Source organism: Glossina fuscipes, unplaced genomic scaffold, assembly GCF_014805625.2.
Source record: "Glossina fuscipes isolate IAEA_lab_2018 unplaced genomic scaffold, Yale_Gfus_2 60, whole genome shotgun sequence".
NCBI classification, from domain to species: Eukaryota; Metazoa; Arthropoda; class Insecta; order Diptera; family Glossinidae; genus Glossina; species Glossina fuscipes.
Window position 1 is genome coordinate 1,802,248 of NW_023998432.1, and position 27,588 is coordinate 1,829,835.

Below are 27,588 nucleotides of genomic sequence, written 5' to 3' on the forward strand. Positions count from 1 at the left end.
TTTTTTTGTTACTTTTATGCTTCTTGCTTAAATAGTACGAGGAGGTCAACATGAAATTAAGTAATTGTCTGAAAGTTTAATTTCGTTTACACAAGCATCGCTGTCAAGTTCTTTGTACTGACATCTATTTGTAGTTAAACATTTGTTGTTTATTTTGAATAATTTATATCTTATTCGAAATAAATAATAGTGCAGCGGCGGGGTGAAAGGTTATCGTTGCTTAGCTATAAATACCAAAAATTGGATTAAGTAAAGGTGCAACAGGATTCAATTCTTTGGAGAAGTAGCACAAATCATACATCTTCAAGCTTAAATAAATAAGGACTATTGGAAATTTAGGACGAAAATCAATATACATGCATATAGCGATTTGTATGAAACTTCATGCCGATATTCCCCAGTCCGTTCATCAGAAAAGTTCTCGATTGAAGGAATTAGCGAACAAGCTTGAAAGTTTACACAGATATTTGATTCAGTTCCACAGATCACATTTAGAAATACTTGGCAAGCTCTTAATGTCTACAAAAACTAAAAAAAAAAAAACAATATATGAAAGCAAGCCCGGAAAGGGGCTTTCGAAATTTGTTAGTTGATAAACAATTACATTCAGAGTAAATGACTAAAGCGATTCTTAGAGAAATCAAATTAAAACGTTAAAATCGGGCAAGAAACCTGCATCACTGTGCTTACGACAATACAAAGTTAAGAATTTATTCCAAATTAGGCAATTTAACCGGATAAAAGTGATTGTTCGCAATCGCTTTTTACGAAAGGAGACTAAACGTGAGTGGACGCAGTGCAAGGCTTAGTGTAGAGAATTTTTTTCGACAAAGGGCTTGCTATTCGTCACCTATTTTGGTCATAAAATACGAAGCATTAGACTTTAGTGCCACAAAAAAGATTGTTTTAAATAAAAACTTTTATAGAGGCGTAAGAATGCAAAGGTTCAAATCTCAAGTGCGGTAGAGTTTTCAACATACGCAAGCATATGATCTAAATGGACTTTAAATCCATACTTTGTAAATTTATTTACAAAATCTATAGACAATAAATAATTCAAAATACTTATATGTCAAATCAATGTCCCCTGAATTAAATTTGATTACAAAATGCAAAAAAGTGAAGAAGTGAAGAGAGCCCCACTTTTAAGCAAAGACAAAAATGTGGGTTATGTGCAGTGGGCTAACTTAACGCCAGTACAAAAATTGATTTGGCCGTCGCATAAAAACTTATTTTTTACAAGCACATTCTTATGGGAGTTTCAAAAATCGTCCAATATCATCCATATCTTCCACTTTCATTTAGTGTATCAATATATTATCCGTGCGTAAAGTTATTTAGAGGTACATTAGAAATAGAAAATTTCTTCATACAAAGACTTTTGCAAAATAAGGAATTATGCAACGAGTACATGTTCCAACGGCCCGGGTTCGCCTTCCCAAATGTTGCGACTTGTAGGTTCACCGTAACGACGTAAGTTAGATAGATAGACGGATGTACAGGTTTGAAACGATTTAAAACTTATCCCAAATCTGTCGATATAATAAAAGGTGAGTCTACCATTGGTCTTTTCGGGTGTTGTATACGTTCGCTTAAGCCAAATCTACTCTGTATCACAACTGTTGTGGAGTATTAAGATAAAAATTGTGTAGAACAGAAATAAATAAAAAAAGAAAATTGCCCATTGAGTCCTTTGACAAATGAATAAACCTTCGCAAACAAAAAAAAAAAAAAAAAAAAAAAATTGGAAAAGCTTACCAATGATTTTAAAAAAAAAAAAATAATTTTTTAATTAAAAAAATTTTTTTTTACCAATTTGGCCCCCAAACGTTTTTTTTTTTTTTTTTTGGTCGTTAATGAAAACAATGCCGCCAAAGCAATAATAATTTTGCATAGATATATACGAGGATGTATAAGGTCTTCCGTAATATTCATTGCAAGTGCATTACAAGAAAAGGAAGATTTTGTTGTGTTTGTTTTCGTTAAAGAAAAATATACAACAAATTAAAGCCAATATACAAAACTTACATTTTAATGAAAGCAGAAAGGCTAAAAAATTGGATATGAATAAAACGCTCAACACACATGGATGGAAAGCAATCAACTCACTGGTTGATTCAACATCTGTATTAAATTGATAGTGCGGCCGCTTAAAAGGGATGCACGAAGTCAGGAAGAAAGATGTGCCGGGAATGTTGCTTTTTAAATGTGCAGTTGCGTGATCTGAGCACAGCAATGGCGACGATCGAACGTGATGAGTTGCAACGTTTAGTAAAAGTATGTTCGCCTGACTTGGACATGTACGTACGTCTTTGTTAGGTTTGTTTGCTATGTGAATTAAAAAAATGCTGTGAAGCTTATATTTCATCAAAAAATAAAAATAAATAAATAAATAAAAAAAAAGTGAAAAGTCTTAATTTAATGCTTTGGCAAATGCTTTAATAATGATCTCTTTCCCGATGTTGTGTTTGTTATGTTAGCTGCTGCTGCTGCTGCTGCTGTTGTTCTCGTAAATATGTCTACTTCTTGTTTGGTGTTTGTGATCCTTGACCAAGTACTGTTGTAACGATGTGGTAGTATACATTTTTGTATGAATTTTCTTATTTTCGTTTTTTTTCTAAATCCTCATAATTAAGCTCGTGATAGGTTTCCTTCCTTATAAAAAACAAAATAATGCGTGATATAAGATCGACTAACCGACTGACAGATAAGCGAAAGAGCAAGAGTGGCATTAACATTCACACGTATTTGTAAACATACATAGAACATACATAAACATATACACACACACGCACACACTCGCATAAGCAGCCATAGACAGAGACCATACATTATAAAATATATTCCATGATTGTGCATGGATGACTTCACATTTGCCGACTTAAATGACTTACATGATGCGGTCGAAAGGAAAGAAAATCGGAAAAACGGCTGAACTACTATGGACTTGAACAGTGTTTCTTTATTGGTTTTTGATTTGGATTTATTGCAGCAATGAAATTAACCGTGGAAAATTATTATGATTATATTTGTGATGTGAAAGATGACTACGATGGTAATAATGACGATGATTATAATAATGATGATTGCGCTGTGATGCTGGCTTAAAGTTCATTATAATAACCATAAAATCCATAATAGATTCTTAAATCTTTACATATGGCCTATAGCATTAAACATATTTCTTGGTCTTGGCAACCGCAGCTTGTAATAGAATAAACTCGTCTTCTTTTTCGTCTTCTTCTTTATACAATTCGAAGCGGTAATACTTCGAGTCAATTAAACGACTTTTTTTGTCCTATTTAAACTAATTTATGGTAACCTTCCTATTTGTTTTTCTTATCTTTCTCCCATTCTCTCGAATGCGCTGAGTTTTAACACCTTCCCTACGCACCCACCCAACCACTCTATCTCTTGCCGGTTACGCACAAATATGCCAACGTAAAATTTATTGAACTTAATTATGTTGTCCTGATTTTGTATCTACGAATCTATAGGCTGCGAAGCCTGTTACTACCCAACAAAAACAACAACAATCATATATTCGCACATGTTCTAGTATAGTTGGTAATTGTTTATACATATCAATGAAATCTATTTATTACATTAACTTCTTTTCTATATTTCTTATTGCTCTTCTTTTTTTTTTCTACGATATTCAGGCTGCTTATAATTATATTTAAATTTTTAAATGCAATACATAAGTGAACTGGATACCTGACAGATTTATTGATTAGCTATCTACAAATCATTTTTACGCACATATACACAACCAGCGACTGATAGAATAAAATTATACTAAAAATTATAATTACATGGGATAAGCAGATAAATCATTTATAAGTTCACAGGAAACATTGTAAAAGAAGAGAGAAACAGGTAAAGGAAAGGAAAAGTATTAACAGCAGAGAATCAAATGCTAATTAAATGGAGACGTTCGATTATACAAATCAATTCCTCTATATATTTTTTATTTGAAAGTTTATAAATTCCATGTTTGCAATTATCATAAGTAATGGCTTTGCACAAGCCCTCTTAAAACAACGTAATGAAACTAATCCATATTTTTGCTTGGCTTATACGCTCTATCTTATCGGCTTATCTCAACAGATATGTACGCAGGCATAAAATTGTAATTATTTTTTCCATACAGTGTTTACTGGCTAGCAATAGTATTATTAGTATTAAAATTAATGTCGTCAGAGAAATCAATTGTAAAACTAAATTCTTAAAGCACGAGCATATAAGGTGCCATCGGCTTTTGAGATTTCAATCGACGTCCGTTAAGTTGTTAGTCGGGATTTCTTGCCTAGTCGGCCACTCAGGCTGATTACTGGTAGGAAAAATTTCTGTTTTTCTATTCGTTCTACGAGATCTGAACCATGCATTATAAAAGATCAAGACATAAAATTCTTTAATTATTTTTATAATTATCGATGAGTATCGACCTACCCTACTCAAATTATAAACGAAAGAAGAGTTTGATTCTATTAACTTTTTAACGTAATCATCGTCAGGTTTTATGTCATTTTTCTACATATTTATTAATATTGAACTATGGTAATAGAATAAAGCGTTAGTCGGGTCGTATTACTCAATTATAATTTTAAAAACTGTATTGAAATACTTATTCTTTGTGGCGATCAAGAATATTAAGAGGATGCGGCCCATTTTTGTACCCAAGATCGAAGGATGATTTTGTCAAAAAGCTTGCAAATTGTAGAATAAGCTTCAGAGATCCTACAAAGTATACAAGTTTTTAATCAACATCAAATTCTAATTCGAATTAATCATGTTCGTCTGTTGGGATCTCGATCTGTCCGTGTGAGTCATGTTTGTTGTAAACATTCTCCCGTTCGGAAAAATAAAGATGTATCTTACAAACTTGCAAAATAATTTGAAAATTTCCCAAACTTTTCAAAGAATGCGCCTACAACACCCGCACGTCTATATATCAAAAACTGTGAACGCCTATGTATGCTGCAGTTCGTAGGAAGATTTGAAGTCGGATAAAATAATTACGATAACGTCTGAAATTCTTCTAGCATTCGATTGCTTACGTGAGTTATTTGTTATCTTAATACGATATGCAGAACTTTCCGTTCGGAAACGTAATTAAAGTATTAGAAATTAAATGCTGGCCACATTTTTGCTCTTTTTTTTTTTTTTTGAAAATACGATAAACCAGAAAAACCAGAAGAAAAACAATATTGCAAATTAGGTTAGATAAGAAAATACTCCAAACAACCAATCGAAACTACCCTACCCAAAATCATTTCCATTATCCAAGTTTATTTTGGATACCATTGTTGTTTATAAGCATCATCATTAACGTTGAACTGAGTCTTTTTATCAAATATTAGTTCAAGTATGTTTGCTAAAATTTAATATATATGAAACTTGAATCTCGCTTTAAAAGGAGAAGGCACTCAGAGAAGATTTTTTTTAACTCTTTAGACTTAAGAGACTTGAATAGATTGTTTTAGTTAAAAGATCTTAAAGTGAAAAATTTTGCGGCTTTCAGTTGAAAATTTAAGGGACCTTTTAGAAATTAAGTTAAACGAAAGTATTTCTGTAGCTATTGCATTAAGAAGCCGTTTAAATTATGAAATTCTTTAGTTTTTCGAGGAGTTTTTCTTAATTTATTTTTCTTTAAAAAGAAAAACTGCATCTTATCATTAAGCTTAGTTCGTATATTTTGCTACGGACGAGTTTGTTTTGTAAATCGCTTGAGTAAGTAATTCATAACATGTATCGGCAACATATACAATGATTGTCACTTCAGAACACTACGCTGTTAGCTATGTTACCGGGCTTTTAGTTGGATCATTGATTGACTAGAGAACAAAAAAAAATCTGTCAAGGCAAACCTGCTGGATTTCTTTATAAACATATACACACATGTTAACCAGGTTCATGCAATTTTTAGCAAAACGGAAGGAGGCAAAAATTAACTTGATACGAAAACAGCAACCACGATATTTATATACATATATGCATATATATTCAGGGGATAAAAAGAAATAAATAAAGAAAACAACTAAGAAAAAACACTTTATTACCCACAAAATAAGTAAATGCCATTGATGGATACTTTAGGTAATAACAATAATATTGTAATACTACCAACCACCATTGGCATAGTAGTAGTTTATGTTTGAATCGTATAGAAACATGTCTGGGACTTGTGCAGTGAACAACAGATCTTTATGTTGGCATTATTAAAGGCTTAGTGCCTGTGTGTTGCTGATAGTGTTGCTTGCAATAGAATACCACTTTTTTCGCTTTTGATCGACTCTGTGCATCTTTGATTTCATCAACCATGGAGGTCGTTTCGTTTTATAACCAAATTGTTTGGCAGAAAAACAAAAAAAAAAACAAAAACAACAAAAAAAAAATCAACCATAGCAGCTAGAAATGAAAACCTGAAGCATTTGGTATGTGTAATTGAGCCTGAGCATTAAGCCAATGCACACACACACACACTCATACACACACGTATATGCATATATATACACATATAAATACATACATATATACACTCACTTGAAGATATATGGCAAACTGTGTGTTTACGCTACATTTGCCCTCAAGGTGCCAATTCAACGGTAATATTCACTCACTTAGTGTTACTGGCATGTACTGCATTTACTACATTTACACTAATACCAACACCAATAACTTGCTGTGTTAGTATATTTTATTAATGTCGTCTGTTGTCTTTCTACCCAAAAAAAAAAAAAAAAAATTTCGATAGCTTACTGGCACCTTGCTCAGCACCTAGGTATGCCTTTGCAGCCTGCCTGCTTACCTGGCTGGCCTGTCTGCAGTTCATATATATTTCTCGGTTTGACTATATACATATATAAGCATTGCTTAGAGTCAGTTACGGAAGATGCGACATTATAAAACGTGCAGTTCAGCCAAGTTGTACGGTTTTTGTTGTTGTTATGGTTGCATATGCATTGTATGTAGCGATTTTTTTGTACTCCTCCTCCTCGGGCCAATTAACGATTTATTGTATGCCATAAAAATGTACACTTGATTAGAGGAATTAAATCACAAAATTGTTATTGTTCCCGCTGTTGCTGCTGCCGCCATTGCCATTGCCACTGCTATAGCATACACAAAAGCAAAATAATGACCAACTGCAACAAGGACCAATCATATAATAAGTTCATCATGTCATTTATAAGCAGCAGCAGGAGCAGCAGCAGCAACAACAACAACAACAACGATCTATTTCCAATTCATGATCATCTGACTGACTATGATCAAAATGATGATGTGGTTGAAAGTGATGGCAGGTTTTCATTATGTGTTCGCAACTCAAACTCAAATGAAAATGGACAATGTTATATAACTGTTTTAGGCTTTTTCGATAACGTTGTCAGATGTTGAAATCAAAATTTGATAATGATTTCAATTACGTTTCTTTGCGATTCTTGGTGTTGTGAATTTAAAATCGATACTCAATAATCATTGCGTATAAAATATTATATGTCTCTTGCTATTCTTCTCATATCTCTTATTGCAATTTTTCTTAACCTCGTAAACACTTACACGATACTTCTACAAATCTTAAAGTAATCTTGCTATCAACATTGTTGTTATTGTTATCTTTGTTGTTAAATACATCATACATCTATATCTATATATGCATACAAACAAAGCCAATTGTATTCCGACAAGAACAATAATTGAAGCAAAAAAAACTTAAAAAAATAAAATAAAAGGAAACAAACTCACTCGCGTTGTAATCTGTAATTTTGTTGCGTTGTTGTTATCTACATTCTTTTTTCGTTATAAGTACGTATGTGTGAATGATGCTCCAAATGACGTATGTAAGTTTGTTCAGTTCATTTGCTAGTCACCTCAAATGTATTTCGGTTTAGCTTTGCGTATATGCGTTTCTTTTGTAACTTTTTCTGTTTTCAAACGAAAGCAAAAGAACGCAAAGTGGCATTTCAATGGCAACTGAGAATAGACATATGAATGGTCTAACGGGTGTGTTTCAGTTTTCTCGCGTCTCATGCAACGAGTGCTTGTGGGCTTGAGTCCTTAGCTGTTATTGTTGCAGTGAAGAGAGCTCACGTAAATGATTACTGCACAAACACAAACGCACGAACACATACATACACACATACACACAGCACACACACACACGCACACGCGCGCGCGCACACAGATGCACACATTTACCGTGAGAGAGAGAGAGAGAGAGAGAGAGAGAGAGAGAGAGAGAGAGAGCATATAATCATTAAAGTTTACAATAACTTTATAAATGTTACAGTAGTTGTTGTACATCCAAGCACACATCCATAAACATCTCACTAGCATTAATTATAAACCGTAAGCTTTTGAAATACTTTACCTCGTCTACACACTCGCACATGCACGCATACCTATATATATATATATATATATATATATATGCTTATTTATATATGAACTTCGCATATGTCTACAAAAGAGCTTCACGTACACGGAAATCAAATGATACAACATTGGACTGCCTTGTTAACATGAGTCTGTTATTTTTGTTGTTGCTATTACTGTTGCCAATCGGGATGGCTACTGTGGATAGTATAATATTTAAACGCACACGTAACGCTCTATCTCTAATGAAAACCACTAAAACCATCATCCAGAGTGTATATCAGTTATCCGTTGAACTGTTTATACTTAATGGTGATGTTTGTTGCATTATTCTAAAGGAATGATTACGCATATATATGTACATATGTATATATGTATATATTTGCTGTGCGTGTGTACTCTGCCTGAAATTTTCAAGATTGACAGGGCGCTGACAGTACTTCTCTGACATGTTTACCGCGTCGATCTGTACTTGGTACACTTAACCAAAAGCATATAAAACATTTCTACGTTAAATTAGTTTTGTTTGTTAAAGGAAATTTTTGCTTTGATTGTTGTTGTTCTATTCCTTTGTACCAGATATCTTGCTGTTTTAAAATGGAACATAAGCAGGAACTGTGAGAACTTATTTGCCTCAATATATTTTTTCCTTCAGAGTCAATTTTTTCTCTTGTTTTTTTAAAAATGATTCTAAAATGCTCTGCAATGTAATTTCTTCTAATCACACGTAAATAATTAGTTCATTCCACGTATTCTCAAAAAAAAAAAAAAAAGAATATACATATATGTATATATATAAAGAAACGCGAAATTCTCGATTATCAGAAAGACGTTTTTTGTTTATTGAGATGAAACACGGCAAACTAACGCCTGGGCAACACAGATATGTGCCGATGGACATGGTTTCCGTTATGAAACATTTATTATATTTTTGATATTATTTCTTAGATGATTACGTCTTAGGGATTATTGTTAACACATTACCGTATATCCTATTGGCGGTAAAGTATTACAAGAGATTTACATCGGTTGCAGTCTGTTCATAGAAGAGTAATTTATTAGCTTATCCGTATAATAACAACAATCCTAGATTAAAACTAAGCAAATAAGTGGCCCTCGACACTGGGCACAAGTGGACAATTCTGATATGAAGAAGACTTATATTTTACCCGGTCTCGTGTAAGTTGTTTAACGGAATCGATTTAGTCGAATTTGAAATCCTATCAAGGAAAACCATTCAGAAAAACCATTCAAGAAAACAAATTTGATCGGAAACTGCGATCAGTTCAAGGTTCTCGATTTCGAGTGCGTATTCGATATCTAAAAGTGTTTCAATCGAGATATAAACAACAGGGTATTTGTGATATATATATGCAAATAGATGAAAAGAAGAGGAGAAAACCAAACAACAATCTAAGCAAATTATTTTCAATTTATCTAAACATAAGCTAAAGTAGATTTAAAAAGAAAGCTTAACCTAAATATTTAAAAGATGCAAATAAATGACTTAACTTCACATAACGAAAGGCGATGGAATCTGACCGTTTTCTCCACATTCTGGAATTGTTGGTTGTTAGGTTTTTAATACATATATACATTACTATACATATAAAGAATGATGACATCTTTATTATCAGATTTAAGGATATTAGGTTAATGTTTAATGTAAAGAAATTGAAATTCATAATTGAATCACGCTACTAAATATAACGAAATAATGAAAGTAAGAAAAAGTGTTTATTGACTGTACTATTTTACAATATGACCCGATGACTTCCACTTAACGACTGTGCAGGTTTAGAACTTTACACGCCGACTTCCATTTAACGAATGTGCGAATTTAGAACTTTCCTCGCCGACTTCCACTTAATGAGGTCTAATTCTAATGCATTAATCAGGTTCGACAGCATGGATCACTGGTAGGTAATTTTTATATGCACCACAGAACGACAAGAATGTACTGTGTCTTTCGGGTTGCGAAACCGAACCGGTCTACAAATATGAAGAGAAAATCCTCAAAAATATTATATATTCTTAGCCATGTCCATTCCTTCGTTCATCAATTGATTTGTTCGTGTGTTATAATTCAAAATTGTACATATACTTATAGTATGCGGTAACTGATCGTGTTTACACACGCAGTGACACAAATGGCAATTGGGCGAATCAAAGTCCAGGCTAGGGAGTGGATGCATTGAAAATTCTCCATAGAGTCAATGAAAATATCTGCACCCGGCACTGTCGTGATGCCAATGATGAAGACATCTGTTCAGTTCTGAATTTCTCAATTTAATTGAACTAATTGATGATATTTCTAGAAGCGGGACTGGTCCTTATAATAGTGCGTATAACTTTTTTAATTTCCAGTTGCTCTTTATATTTGTCAAGTTGTTCATTGTAATAATATCTGTAATATGGATTTTTAAGTTTATGTTCGGAAAATTAATTTTTTAAACTGAACCACTTAAAATTTCGCCTCATTAAGGTGTATGCAAGCCAAAATTTCTGCACAAAGTTTTACAAACTTCTTACATAATGAAAAGTGAGCGGATTTATGTCCTTTGTAGGTCCATATTTATGTCCTGTATAATACCTATTGCTATCGACTGGTTTGTAAATCATTTACTCTTTTATTGCTGAATTATGCTAATGATCTCTAACTGCTTTCACATATATTAAGATTACTTCGCGCGGTTTCGCATTACTTAAGTATGAAGAGTGGCTGAAAAGTTTTAGACCAGAGCATGAATATATCAGTGCCTGCTCAGACAATCGTTTTAACGAGTGATTGTATTTTAATGGGAATGAGAAATAATTGTCTATTGGGCTATCATTAAATATTTGCTTTCGAAGAGCAACATATATAGAAATGTTAAACGCTTCGCAAGGGCACTTTTAGTTATTATTTACTACGGTGCAACTTTGGGTAGCTTAAGTAAAATGTGGTTATGTAAGCTTAAGAAACAATAAATGTTTGAGACCATTAGGATTTGTAAGAATAGACGAAAACCACTATCGAATTCATTAAATAATGCTGAACGCGCATCAAAATAAGCTTTGACCGATCTTAGAGGCCGTGAGTAAGTGCAAGAAAAATCTTTTCTTTATATTCAATCAAGATTTAAGCATGAGAAACTTCACCTCACGTTGGATACAGATTGAAACAAATCATCGACTTACAAGTCTATGGCGGTAAGACCAGAGTGGACCTTAGATTCGTAGTCCAATCTTCTACCATGTTCTCCAGGTCTGTTATACCAATTACTGTTATCTTTTTACAAACCTCAAAAGGATTTCGCAGAAAAAAGATTTCGATCATATGATGAGGTCACTGTGAAAACTAAAGTTTATTTTGAAAGTCTTAGAAAACTTTCTATAAAAAACTGACCAAAACGATAAAGACATTTTGCTTTGATTTTATCGTTGTTAAAGGAGACTACATTATTGAATCAAGACGAATTTTGGTAAAAAAAAAATGTATTGTTCATCTTAAGTACGAAACTTTTTCGGACAACTTTTGTATAATGGCCCATCATCACCAGATATTTCAAAATTGCTGCTTCAAGAAGTTCCATATCCTTTGCCATCAATCCTTACATTATTTCTAATGCTACTACTACGATATCCATATTCTTTGTCCATTTTCCTATTGTCCCATTTTCTTATTGTCTTTTCCCATAGTCTTTTATTAAGTGTTCAGACATATGCAGAAAATCCCACGTAAGTTCAGTTGAAGGATGTTATCGGAATGTTGTCGCCTCCCTTTTATTTGTCTCAGATAAAAATTTCAAATTAGTGCATAGCAAAGTTTAATTACAAGTTATCGTTCATCGTCATAAAACGCCTCCTATATTTGGTTACGGCTGCCGCAAGTGCAGGTTATTTCCTTTGAATGTCGCAAAATACAAATTAGAACATAATCGCATGCAAATTATAAAACACTTTTTTTATCTTAATTTGTACAAAATATTTTTGTTAATTGATTAACAAAATCACATAAACACAGCTTCAATATATTCAAAGTGTATAACGACTAAATTAAACAAAATTTTTTATTGGCCGTCTTTAAACGAAATTTTTTTATTTGTAGGGTCCTTTAAATTTGCTTTAAATCATAAAATATTGTTTTACACAAAAAGAAGAAAATCAAAAAAGACAAAGAATTTTGTAAATGAATTTGGCTTTTTTCCGTGGCATAACGAAATGTTGCCTATGTTTTTGCATGAAACTTCCATTAAATTGATTTCGACATATTTTAAGGGCTTTGCGTTGGCAAAAATTATATATCTGTATGTGTACAAAAAATTTCATTCAGTTAATTTGTTTGATTATTGTGTACTTATGTGCGCGTAAGCATATATACACTGAACGACGTATGGTGGCGCAGACGAAATTAAAGTATAAATTTATTATTAAGGACCTTAATGCTACCTTTTCATGCGGCTTGAAAATACAAAAAGCTTTAATGCTGTGTGTAGTGCTGTCTGGCATATCAAGTGGCCACTTTGGGTTGAAAAAAAAAGGAAAAATTAATTTGTATGAATACATAAGTTTTAGATATAATTGAAAAGTTAAAATTTCTCTCGGGTACACGAAATTTTCCATTCCTCATACAGATCATTGAATTAATTATTGAAAGTATGTTAAGAAATGCCCGACAGTCCATATGTATATACGATTTCATTCTAACAATGAGTCTGTCCATTGATTAAATTTAAAAAATTTCGAAAAAAAAAGCAACAAAATTATTATACGTGAGAACGAACACAAGAAAGCTGTGAGCCTCAAGGTCATGTATAAATTAAAATATTTTCTTTTCCTTCTTCAACTGAAACCCTAAGCGCTTACATGTAAATGAACTAAATTTCGTATTACGTTAACGACAAAGATTTTCTCTTATTTATCGCCAGTGTTTTGAAAAAACGCTTATATGCATCTGTAACAGGCCCCATACTATTTACGCACAAAGATATTCGGGAAATATATTTCAAGCTGTTATTTTTATTGTACGAATTATTATATATTTTTTTGTCAAATATTAATTATTATATATGTTATATATGTATATTATATAAATTTTGGCAAAACGTTTGCCACATTTAGTAGAAAGTTCAGAGATTCAGTTTGTCCGTCTGTCCGTTTGCTTATTACCCATTGCAAAGATTCTACTAGCCGCAAAAATGAAGCTATCGTCTACCAATATGCAAATCAAGATGAAAATTAACTAAACCGGTTAGACAAGACGCCTATAACGCTTACACGCAACAGAAACTGTGAACACTCTTACTTTCCGTGCTTCTTGTTTCTGTCACATAAATTGCAACACATACATTATATAAATATGCACTTTTATTCGGAAAATGGAAAAAATCACCCGCACGAACCCAACATTACAGAGTGCGACAATTTAGTTCTTTTATAAAAGATTCGGTTACGACCGAACATAAGTTTCTTACTTGTTTCCATGTAAAGAAGAGACAATTTTTTTGAAAAAGTTTACTTTTGTTGCAATAAATGCGTTTGATAATCCAATAACGTGCTAAATCTAAGAAAATACTATTTGCCTTCAGAGAAACCTATAGTAGCTATTAGTTTGAGTTTAAAAATTTTAAATGTTGTTATCGTGTTTAATCGATCAATGTTATTTTGATGTGTTTATATATATATGTATTTATCAAAGAACTCCGGTTTATATTTTTTGCGATCAGCGGCCAACGACATATAAATAAATACACGGAGGGATGATAATTGGACCACCAAACCGAGAAATAGGTAATCAAATCGAGGTTGAAATAAAAAAGTAAACAAGCCGAAATTAGGATGGACAGGTGGACGGAAGAACACATGAAGGGATGGACAAGTGGACGGATAAAGGGATAGCTAAATGGACGTGTAAATGGATAAACAGATGATTGAATGGATAGACGTATGCACGGTTGGACTGACAGACGTAGTTAGGTTAGGTGTATCTCTAAGTGTTGAAAAATATTTACTGGAAATTGTACATAAAAAATTACCAAAAAAACATTTATCTTGAGACAACTTCGTGATACATGCCCTCTGAAGCAATCCGCCTAAGCTATATTTAGAAATAATATGAAATTACATCTTTACTTATGAAGAATCATTTGGTCGACAGGGACTATATTTTAGCAGAATTTTCATATGCAAGTGCTCAGATCAAATTATCGGCTTTGTTTTTTATGTAGCATTTCACATTGTTATGGTTTTTTAGTAATTAATTCCTCAGCTCATGATTGGTATTACAGGCGTATGTACACATATTTATCATATTGGTCAAAAATTTTGATACTTCATTTTTTACTTTTTTTTTTGTGTGTGATTAACCCTTCAGGGGTCGTCTTTTATATCTGCAGGCACGATGACGATTGGAGATGATTTTGGTAAAAAGGGATGAAAGGAGGGAATAGTACTTGTGTACGTTTTACTTGAAGGTTGGAATATATCGTGCGGTGAGCGGCGGCAGAAGATCAATTAGTGGGTTATTCCAAAGGCGGCCAGTGTGAATAAAGAAGGAAGTGCTGCGGTAGTCTACGTACACCATATCGGACGATATGCAGAACGTGATACTAGGATAGGAGAGCAAAGAGGGTTGGCGTTGAGAAAAATTTGCGAACCTATTTAGAGGGCTTAATCAGTGCTCAAATCTTGCCCTGTATGCACCTATACACGGAACGCTGCCCACCCCCGTTTCTCCACCGCTAGAGATTATCAATAGTTTTCCATACATTTTCGTCACGCACGAGCGTAGAAGTTCTGCAAGCCAGATTTCAAGGCTTCCGCCGGCATATCCGGACTAGGGCAACGAAATTAGGTCTTTCTGATAGGTTTTAACATTTTTCATATATCAAAAATCTGTAGTCGGGCAATGTGTTTGAAAATGGTCGTAACACAATTTGGACATCGCATTCTTTTAGTGCAATTTTGCATGAGATTTAGTAACAACAATTTAGTAACAACAATTTCCTGTTTTTGGGTTCGTAGATAGTTTGTTTTATATGTCAACGTTTGCTAATGTTATTTAATTTTAATATATATTTTACATGTGCGTTGTTTATTTCGCAATAAATGGTAATAAACCGAAGACATTTTTATAGGAGATACGAACCAAAAAAAATGGGGTTTATCTTGGTATCTTCAATAAGGACTACCGGTTTCTCTACCTTGACACCATGGATATGAAAATGTACTAATGATGTATTTTAAATAAACTTGTTTGAGATGATTGTTCAAAGTTCATTTCGTATATTTTTTATTGATAATTGATCTCTTGTCTACTGCTTGTTGGTGTTCTCCTGTTGCTTGACGATGTCAACAAATTTGTATAATTTTTAACGTTTAATCATTCAAGAATTGCGTAATTAATTTCAAGTGCACGTCTCTGTACCTTTCTTAGTTCTTAAGTACATACGTACATATATTATTATGATGTTGTGGTTGCTTGTTTTTTGCTTTGGCCCAACGTTGCCTGCTTGTTCGTTTGTTTACTTAGTCCTTAACTGAATTTTTGTTATTTTCTAAACTTTACTTTTTATAATTATTTCTGCTTTATTTCGAAAAGTTTTTGCGTAAACTAACAATTTCAGTATTGTGCCATAACTAAGCAGAAAACTATATACGAGGAGTTTCTAAGTATTTGTAAATTTGTTGTCGCAGTCTTAGCTATTGCTTTTGTTTTTGTTATTATTGCTGCATTACATTTGAAATTGAGTTTTATTTTTCGTTTGCAAGCATAGAGACAAAAAAGCGCATTGCTGATGCTATTCTCAATTCGTTTACATCGTTTCTCTTTGGTGCACAGACACTGGTGCACAAACATTTAAAAACACACGTATTATCAAAAAGCATCACATTCAGACCAAGTTTAACTAAAATTTTCTACAGCAATAAAAAAATAAAAAAAGTAAAAAACCAAAAAGTTGTAATAGAGTTTATATATAAGTTTGTGTTCATTATTACACTTAGAGTATGATTGCTGTAGCTGCCATGTTATGGCTATATGTGCGTGTGTGTGGGAGGATGTTTAAGTGTGGCTATATATATGTATGTATATATTTAGAGTACGTGCACTGTAACAATGATTAGAGGGAGAGAATAAAAGGGTATCGCTGATGCTGGCACTGACTTTGGCACTCCTTTCATGTTATGACTAAAAGAACATTCGCTCATCTCTACAAGTTCCTTTTTTATATTATTATTGTTGTTGCTGCTTTTATTGTAACAACTTTTAACCGAAACCTTTTTGTAGTTTTTAGACAAAAATTAAAGATGCAAATTGACAGCTGTTTTCTTCTTGTTGTTATTTTTGTCGTTGCTTACTTGCCGGCATCATCCCTGCAGTGCAAAGTTTATAGATATTTATTTACTTTAACACCGACGACCATCTCCGGAACCGATGGTGGTACTATTTGCTTTTAACTGCTGTCGTTGACAATTCCAAAAAAAAAAAAAAAAAATGTATAAGAAAAGCGTAAATTTATTTTATACACATTTGTTGTTTCTCATCGTAACTTTTCTACACTTCTTCATTTTCTTCTCATCCTTTTTTCCGTTTTTCTCTTACTGTTGACTTCTTCTCAAGCGTATGTAAATTTTGTCTGTAGAGTTTTTTTTTTTTTTTAATTGATTTAGGCAGCTTTCTTCACACGTATACGTACACCCACGCCCACACGCATAAATATGTACACGCACACATGATATATTTAAAACAGATATATAAAAAAACACATATATAAATATTTATATGTATTTATATATATTTATATATATTCTCTTTTGTATGTATGTGTTGCCAGACATTTAAGAAGTTTGCATTTTCTAATTTCTTTGTAGATCGATGTAAAATTGCGCCAATTTTTGTTAATTGCAGCTGTTTACTCTTTTGAGATTAAAAAGTATTGCGCGATAATGAACAACACAGAAAGAGAGAGAGAAAGACAGAAAGAGAAAGTGAGAGTGAGAGAAAGAGAAAGAGAGTCAGAGGAACTTTTATACAGATATACAAAAATATAACACAATTAGAGCATATAAGAAGTTGTCAACCGACTGAGTGGCCGAGTAGGCAAGAGTCTCGATTAGCAACCCAATGGTCGTGGGTTCAAATTTCAAGTGCGGTAGAGTTTTTAGTAAAAGCTGAAAGACTTATTTACTAGTGCTTTAAGACTTTAGTCTTAGAATTTATTCTCTGGCTAAAGTTATAATAATAATAATAATCATAATAATAATAATAATAATAATAAAAAGTTGCTGTCTGAGTTTCGTTTAATATTCAAAAATACAATTTTGAAAAAATTTTTAGGCTTTATTTCAAATTGCTGGAATAAATTTTACAAAATCTATAAACCATCTTCAAGTTACGGCATATTGTTGAATTTTCTAAAATTACGTTATGTGCTTTTGAAATTATTTTGAAATACCCAAAGGCATAAGAGCTACGCACCTCACAGAGGACAATTGAAATATTTTGCATTGATTACAGTATCATCAATTACATTGCTTACATTATGATTCATATTTTCCATGGAAAGAAAGGTAAGCGGAACGCTTACTATATAAAATAGGGCAAAGGAGACGGGGAAAGAGATAAAACGAATGTAGAATCAAGTATTCAGTAGAATCTCGCAGTGAAAAAAATTATTTCTCGCCTTTATGTCGCGATAATATCAATGATCATGTGATTTTGCGTTTGCGAGGCTGAGATTTATGTTACCGAAGAATTTTAAAATATCTTGATAGAAACATCAATGAAAAAATAATAAAGCTTGGCGGAGAAAATCTTTTGGTATGTGGGGCTGCTTTTCTTGGAAGGATGTTGGCCCGATATATCTCGTAGAAGATACTATGGATAGATTTCTATATAAAAGCTTCCTGTAAGCTGTAATGCTACTCTATGCCGAAGATGATATGCCACTGGTAGGATAATGATCCGAAACTTTCATCCAATTTCGTAAAAGCGTAACTTCGATCTCATTAAATGGCCAAGTCAGTCTCCCGGCAATCATCCCTTTGGAGAGAGCTAAAACGTCAAGTTTCGAAGCTGTTCTGTAGCAATAAACAAGAATTGTGCGAAAATATTCCAAAAGTATAGTATAATATCTCATTAGAGAGACTTGCTGTAAATTAATTGCAGTCATGCCTAGATTATAGAATTGTCATTAAAACCAGTGGTGGCTATTCCGACTATTGAAAATCTGTGAACTGATTTATAGAAAAGTTGTGACTTTTAGCAACAAACTGTTGCGTAATTATTTTAAGTTTTTGTCTGTACACCTATTTTACTGTCCACCTTGGAACATCAAACATTTTTATTTATTATTATCATTATTATTATTATTAATTTCGCCAGAGAAATAAATTCTAAGACTAAACTCTTAAGAGCACTAGCATCTAAGGCTATCGGCTTCTATTAAAAACTCTACCGCATTTGAGATTCGAACCCACGACCATTGACTTGCTACTCGAGATTCCTCGCCTTCGGCTACTCAGGCGGATTCAAACATTTTTAAACTGAGCCTCTTGTGGGTTTTTATTTATGCGAAGCATTACGCTATAACCATTTTTAAATATTCTTATTCTATAAATAAAAGGTAAATATAAAATATAATAAGAGAAAAATGGGAAAATAGTACCCTCTCTCTTCAATTCATTTTTTTTTTTTTTTTTTTTTTTTTTTTTTTAATAAATCAAGAACAGTGTGTTTTACCAAATAAAAAAAAAAATTATAAATATCAATCTTAATGGTTCCAATTGATTAGTAAGCTTTAGATCATATATTTGAAATGATGATCTGATCTCTTTGCCAGAATCGGTATTTTTTGGTTTTCCTTTACATTTCAATGTTTCGAGAAAGATCTACAAAAAACCATTACATGAAATCCATTTGCTCATCGTAATATTTTCAACTATAAACTTGATGAAATTATTATTAAGTTTGTATGTGAAAGTGTTAGCGATAAATCGAATTAAAAAGAGCACAAGTCGATGTGTGAGTCCAACAAGAGGACAGGATGAAATATGCTAAACAACTGGTAGGAGAGTAAAATCACTGAGAATAGATCTTTTATAAAAGAAAAAAAAATTTTTTAATTCTTGCATTTATGGCATGAAAATATTAAAAGTTGTTTAGACGTTTTTTTTTTTCATGTCCGATTAAGCCGATCGAGGTTATTTTGACTAAGAATTTGTTACCTTAACACTTTATAAAAAGAGGGTTACGATTTTTCAATACGTTCATGGGGTCATAAACAGATTAGTGAAACCTTTCAAACTTGAAGTCGCCGATTTATGAACATTTCCGTCATTTCAGGTTGAATTTGCAAACCTTTTCTAAAAATTATTTGAAAATCCCATGCTTTTGATCATATTTCTGTTCTCTTCTTTCAGTTACACTTGTGCATTTAACGTTCTTTACAAAATATATGTAGGTTCTTGATTTCAGATTCGAATATTAGGGATAAGTCATGTTTTTATCATTTTTCCATTTCGTTCGTTTATAATAACGTCGATTTTTTTTTAGTGGAGTTCTTTGATCATTACAAAAATGTTTCTGATGTCAACCAAAAAAAAAAAAAAAATCACAATGAGTGAATGACGAAATGGCTACATGACTGAAAGAAATAGTAAAATCGAATAAGGAGGGAAAACAAATTGTGTCTTAGATAGTTGAAATGAAATAAAATAGAAATAAAACCTTTTCTCTACATTTGAAGCGGATTAAAGAAACCTTGTAGTGGTTGCTTTTGTCTACGTTTTTTTTTTTTTTTTTTTTTTTAATAGGAACACTGTTTAATGCACACATATGAACAAATGCAACAAACACATAAATCTCAAAATAAACAGTTGTCCAGTTCAGTGGCACCAGCAAAGCACCCTTGATTTGAAATTGTGTTCATCGATATATATATATTGTGTGCTGCCTACTCATATGTTAGAGTAACTGCGAAAATAAAGAAAGCATATGAACGTGTACGTACGTATGTACGTGCATATGTTCATTTCTATTTAGGAAATTAATCCAGTTCTTGATGCTTTGAAATGTTACCATTTGCGTTTTTATTTACAATACACGTCTACGTTTGCATATATGCGTGTACGTAAGAGCAATAGAATTAAATTTTTTGTTTCCTTTTTTTGTTTTTTATATATATATATATATATATTGGGAATTACCTTCTCTAAGCATCCCTCGCGGCATTGCTGGACTCTTACCGTGTTCGTTTGCTGATATTGTTGTTGTTGGTGTTGGTGTTGTTGCTGCGTTGGATTACCCAGAACAGTGTCTGTACACAAACCGATGGCCATTATTACTAATAGAAGGGTTAACATTGTGTAGGGATGTCCGTCCATCTTCAGGTGTTTTAAAAATTTGGTAAAATTAAAGCAGGAGTTTCTGGTTTTACTATGCTGGCTCAGTCGTTGTTGCTGTAACTGCTGTTGGGTGGCTGCTGCTGTTGTTAAATCTCTAAAACACTTGAATGTATTCAAATTTAACATTTTTTTTAGATTCCGGCCAAAACCCGTTAGGAATTTTTAATTAAATTTACTTTTACTTGTTTATTTATTCATTTTTTTTAAATTAAATTTATTTAAAGACCGTCCTTAAGTTTTAGTTATTTTCCTAAGCCTTCAAGTTCAAATTAAGAGTTTATTTTTTATACAAAAACATATTTAATTAATATATTGTGCCCTTAGACATCTGCTCTGATTAAATGAGTTTTTTTATTTATTTATTTATATGAATATTATTCTATTCATTCATTTTTATTATTATTATTTGTTTTTTTTTTTTTTTTTTGCTTCACTTGTTTACTATACTGACAATTTTTATCTGCTTTTGTTAACTAATTGAAAAATGATTTTCGATTGTTGTTACCAATGCTTATCAACTTAAAATGGTATTTTTACACCCTACTAATTTGTACGTAGGCTATCGTTTTCCCTTTTCTATTGCTTCTTTGCGAGTTTTGCAAATTTTACGAAGATTAAGGCTAGGAATGAGGATAAGATAATTAATAATTCTTTTTTAAATAGCTAAAAAAAAACTTCTTTTGCTTTTTTAGAATATATTTGAAAATTAATTTTTGTATAAGTACCGACGGAGAATTGTAAGGTTCGCACACATGTACACTATACAACCGAAACCTCAGGGAGTCTACACTAAACTGTGTTTTGCAGAAATTTCCAACATACATAATCAATGCGAGATCCAACAAGCAAGTCGGCCCACCAGTCATCTCCAGCTTTACACAGAGAATAGCAATCTCCATCATCCACATATATTTCGAGCATGCGACATAGTAAAAATACAGGATATACAATCACTGCTGTTTGCCTGCTTTTGTATAAAAAATGCTGACACTCTTCTGCTGTATGCAACGAAACCCAGACCCCAGACTAAACTTTAATTAAATTATGTCCGAAGAATGGCATGTCAAGTCAAACGCAGATAGAGAGGGAGAATGCAAAATAATACTTACGCAGGGAGAGAAAGAGCACCTTACCCTTCCGAGTATATTTGCAGATAACCTTCGCTGAGGTTAAGTACTAACATAATAGGTTTTTTCTATCTAACAATTATGGATTTTAATTTTTTGCGTTCTTAATAAACATGTGATAAATTCAAAACATTTTGCAGATTTCGCTCAAGAGAGTAAACAAAAGCGATTCACTAGAGCGCTTGCCACGAGGCAACCTGTATAAGTTGCAGGGGTTAACTTATGTCAAACGCAACAAATACATTCGGTATGACCGACCTTTCCCCATTCAATTCAATAAGTTGCAGTTGTTTAAAGTATAAGTTGGCAGAGGACAAGTTCTAGGGTTGGCCGCTATGTGTAAAGCGCCTTTCTAACCGAAATATTGAACACGCATCAAACATCGTGTAATTCATATCACCTCGTTTAGTGCGGTAATAATAATATTTAAATAAATTTGTTGCCCACTCGCGACTTGACGATATTTTGTCGCATTTTGTTTTTAATTATCTTTGACGGAGATCGCTATTATAACAGCCACTGTATGTATATGTTTATATTATACAGAAACTGTAGTTACGATTTTCTGCTAATTTTTTTTAGCTGGTTTCATTTAAGCTGCTCGTGCAACAATGATGTTATCATCTCTCATTTAACTTTCTTTATCTGTATAAGGCATTTATGACTTTTATTATAGAAACTATTTGGCTTTGGTTTGTAAAGCGTTCTAAGTCTCTGTACACGTTGTGTCCATGCTAGTGACGGTAATGTTGGGATGTTAGAGTTGATGATAGAATTGCAAAATTTCTATTCTTGCTTAATCGTTTTTCATGAATTTTATTGTACTTCTATATCATATCTTATAAACATATCGGTATATAATTCACTTACACACAACACTTACATACAACCTACAATTAAAGAATACAACAATATACTCGCCAGGAAAAATAAGAAAATATGCTTTAGTTCCGGAGACTGTTGCCGGCCCACGTACTTTTCTCTTTTACACAGCAAAATAAGAGCTCATTTGCATTTGCACATATACACATAAATATCCGTAATACACGTTTATTTCTGAACACCATGATTAATTTGTTGATGACCCCAATGACATCCGATACTGCCTCCATACTCGCCTGAAAATACATGCAAGGCCTACCTGCTGTTTACCTAGATTTATTGCGATCAATATCGTTTGTTTCCATTTTGGTGTCATATTTCCCATAAAGTTAAAAACTATTTAAAAATTTACACAATTTTTTCTTATTCTATATTTATTGTCAAAATTATGCTATACCGTTCTGTTATAATTCATACTGAGACTGACTTCACTTTCGTCAAATCACTTTCTTTGAAATCGCCGGCGTTTACATTGGATTAACACTCGACATCGACTTGTGTTCTGAGTAGTGCTTGTTTTGTTTTTCGTCTGCGATTTTTAATTGTTTTCGGTGTTTTTGTGTGTTTTCTGTGGTTTTGTAAGAATTGATTATCGCAGATACGATATTAGCTTTTGTTTTCTGTAAATATAATAAAAAAATCAAAAAAAAAACAAAAAACATAAAAGAAAAATAAAATATTGAAAACAATTGTCATTATCTTTAGCAGTTCCCAAACCTTTTCAAGTGAGTGGTTATTTCCGAATTTAATAAATAATAGACAACCATAAGGCATAATGGCCCAGGGCCGCTAGATAAAAACCCAAATAGATTTCATCTATTAGCAGACGTATCCGCCCAAAGAAAAAAAATTAAAAATTCCGACTTTCCGGTGTTGTCAACCAGTAGCGCCATTCCTATTGACAAAAAATATGTTGTGATTTCTCCAACTGATCCCTTCATGACAATTTTGCAAATCAGCCGTTTTTCTATTAAAAAAGCACTAGATAGCATTACAACATATATAGATTCTATATCGATTCTACGCGATGGGAATTTACTTGTCGTCACTGGGAAGCCGAGCGCAACCGAAAAGCTCATAAAATCGAAATAATTAGCTAATTTATGTACTGTATCCGCTAAACTGCATGAGAAACTTAACTCGGTTAAAGGCGTAGTTTATGCCCCATGCTTGAAACATGTGCCGGAAGATGAAATTGTTCGCGAAATGGGCAGTCAAGGAATGACTGAAGTCTACAAATTCGCCAAACTAAATGACGATGAAAAAAACCTCACTCCTACAGAAAGAATTATTTTGACTTTTGACCGCTATCGGCTACCGCCAACGGTTGATGTAGCTTTGTACAAATGTAAAGTAGAACTCTACATTCCAAATCCCATGAGGTGTAAAAACTGCCAATGCCTAGGTCATACGGCAAAACGATGCACCAGTCCTCCATCCTGTGCTAACTGTTGTCTTCCTCCACATGCTGAAAACTGTACGCGTAGCTTCTGCTTAAATTGCAACGATCAACAAATGCGTGAAATTCTAAAACTCTCAACAGAAAATTACTGCAGAATGGGTGAAGCGCGACGCAAGTACCGGGCAATTAATCCATCTGGAACCCAAAGAATTAGAAAAAGCAATACCTACGCTGTTGTCGCCTCGCAAATCGTGCCTAATAAGCCTTTAACTCCAACTCCTTTCAATGAAAAACCTATTCTACCATCAACCAAAAATTACATTTCCAAACCAGTTCCATTGTCTGCCAAAGATAATATTGAAAAAATCAAAACAACAGCAAATATTGAAAAAATTAAAACAACAACACATATGCTAAAATCTAATAAACTAAATCCCCCACAACCACCAGTTCTCAACTCTACTCAACAAATTATTAAAATTTATATTCCAAACAAGGAACTGGTGTTTTTATAAAATCAAGTATGATCACAAACGCATACATTTAAGCTCAAATATAAAAGCTGTAGCGATACAAGTTATGTTAAACATAAAATTTACAGTGTTTTCGCTCTATATCCCACCTTCGCAATCGTTTTCTCAGCAACAACTTTACAATTTATTCTCCGTATTTTCCCCCCAATTAATTATATGCGGTGACTTTAACAGATGGAATACCATCTGGAGCTCAACAGTGAACAACGCTCGTGGTATTGTTTTAGAAAAGACCTTCATTCAAAACAATCTCTGCATTTTAAGAGGAGTATATTGCTCTCCCTCACTTCTTTCTTTGGTTTCTTGGTCTATTTGTGATGATCTACATAATAGTGATCACTTTCCGATCATAATCGATCTTAAACTTTCAATGTCTGCTGTTACTCCAGCAAAATATGCCAAATTCCTCCTAGATAAAGCGGATTGGATCAATTACTCCAAACAGGTGGAGTCATTTTTGAACTCAAAGCCATTTAACGGAAACTGCAACTATGATGCTGCTATTATGTCTAAAGCGATTCGCACGGCTGCTCATCTTTCTATTCCTCAATCCAACACCTCTTTTAAACGAGCTAGGATTCCATGGTGGAACAACACGCTTTCGTTTTTGAGAAAAAATAAAATGGATCTATGGCACCGCTTTAAGAGAAGTCCTGATCATTTGTTATTATACAGAAAGGCCAATGCTCTATTCAGGAAGGAATTACGAAAATCAAAGGCACTTAGTTTCGAACTTTTTTCGATAAGAATTCACAGAAATACATCAATGAAACTTGTGTGGAGCAAAGTCAACAGACTCAATGGGGATTCAAACCTGAACGAAATTTCTGCCATGTGCACTCCCAGCGGATCTTTAACTGAAGCACATGATATTTCTAATTACTTTGGACAAATGTAGTGCGAATACTTCTCTGAAAGCAACCTTTCCATTGTTTTCATCGAAAATAAAAGGACTCCAATTTCTCTTTCAAATTGTATTGACAGATGTGCCATGTTCCTGAAAAATTGCATATCTACCTTAGAACTTGAAAGTTGTCTCTCCAAATCGAAAGGGAGGGTACCTGGTCTAGACCGCATCTCCTACCAAATGATCAGTGCACTGTCTAATTCAAGTAAAAAGAAATTGCTGGACCTATATAATACGGTTTTTTTGACTGGCCATACACCCAACATGTGGAAACTGGCAGCAGTTGTTCCAATCCCAAAGTCTAAAAATGTCTCCATCGCATCGGATTATCGCCCAATCTCTCTTTTATCTTGCCTCTCAAAGGTATTGGAAAAGATTATGGGATCCAGATTATCTTGGTTTCTTGACTCCAAGAACCTGATAACAAAGCAACAAGTTGGTTTCAAGCGGGGTAGAGGATGCATCGACGCTCTGTTACATATTGATTATTTCACTAACAAAGCAATTTCCGAACGAGATCACGTAACAATTCTCTCAATTGATTTCGAAAAAGCATTTGACAGAGTTGGTCTTCATGTTATTTTAAGACTCTTGAAATCATGGAATGTTGGACCCAAATTCTTCAACTACATCAAATAATTCATGTCACATCGGCGGTTCAAAGTTAGAATCAAAAATCCTCTTTCAGATTCCTTTCCGCTAATGAATGGCATTCCGCAAGGATCTCCTCTCTCTGTCACGCTTTTCCAGGTCGCCTTCAACAAAATTAGCAAAATTCTTTGCCGTGTACCAAGAGTGGAACACTGTCTCTACGCGGGCGATGTATACATTTTTACGAAAGAAAAAGACAACACGAAAGCAATCAACATCCTCGAATCTATTGCATGTGAGATCTCCACATGGGCAAACTCGTCAGGAGCTATAATCTCTATACAAAAATCAAAAAAAATGCACATTGGTCGAAAACAAATGTGCGATGCAGGAAATCTACTGATGCATATTAATGACTTCCTTGTACTAAACGTGCAGACGCTGTATATTTTTGGGCTCACGTTTTCCAACAAATATCGTTGGAAAGCACACTGTCTTCGGTTAAAAAATTCTACTTTAAAAAGGGTGAATTTGATATAGTACGTTGCTTGGAAAAGCCATGCGCATATTAACACTATTGCTTATCTTACCAGAATGCTTATGTTAAGCAAGATTGACTATGTTTTGATAATTTATGGCAATAGCTGCAAATCTAATATCAACATCCTTAAACCGGTCTATCACCAAGCCCTCAGAGTAAGTTGTTATGCTTTTCGGACGACGCCCATAAATAATATTATAATTGAAACTGGTCTCCCAAAGAAAATAAACTTTGTGAGTTAAAAGCCAAAATAGTCCCTAAGCTTCTTAATTCAAACAAATCTATTCTCGGTGATGAGGTGAGAAAAATTATTATTGCGAAGAAAATTCCAAAGTCACCATCTGCAATTGACTATTGTTTGCATGTCGCAAAGGAATTGAACATTCGCTTAAAAACTTTCCGTTCTTTTGGTGTTAAACCGCCATGGGGTGATGCTCTTTTAACATCTCGCTGCCTATGCACAAGAGAGGAGAAACTCCAAATCACGTCTTCAGCAATCTAAGAGCTGAAAAAACCCAAGTACTGGAGAGTAACGGTTGGAATCTTTTATACGCAGACGGCTTAAAATCTTCTGGTATTCCTCCTGCTTGTGCCGTGGTAGATGCCACAGGACGGATTCTTCTCAACCACATATTTCACGAAAGTACTTCAACGTTCACAACCGAAGCCAGAGCTATCCTTCTCGCTGCGAATCTTGCCCATAAAAACAAACTCCAAACCGTCACTGTTACCGACAGGTTATCTGTATTACAAGCTATTCGGAATCCTTCGACTTCGAGATGGAGCACCATCAACAAATTAAAAAATATAATTACTACACCCGGCGGAAAAATTAAAAT

General features: G+C 33.4%; 1 protein-coding gene across 1 annotated transcript in view; it reads right to left on the reverse strand.

The window, feature by feature from the left end:
- The window catches only part of LOC119637723, a 99,741-nt gene extending 78,332 nt beyond the window's left edge, over positions 1–21,409 (reverse strand). Inside the window, exon 1 of the mRNA XM_038033938.1 lies at positions 20,569–21,409. Coding sequence (XP_037889866.1) covers positions 20,569–20,892 — 324 coding nt within the window. The 5' untranslated portion in view covers positions 20,893–21,409. The remainder of the gene's footprint in view (positions 1–20,568) is intronic.
- Positions 21,410–27,588: the final 6,179 nt, after the last annotated feature.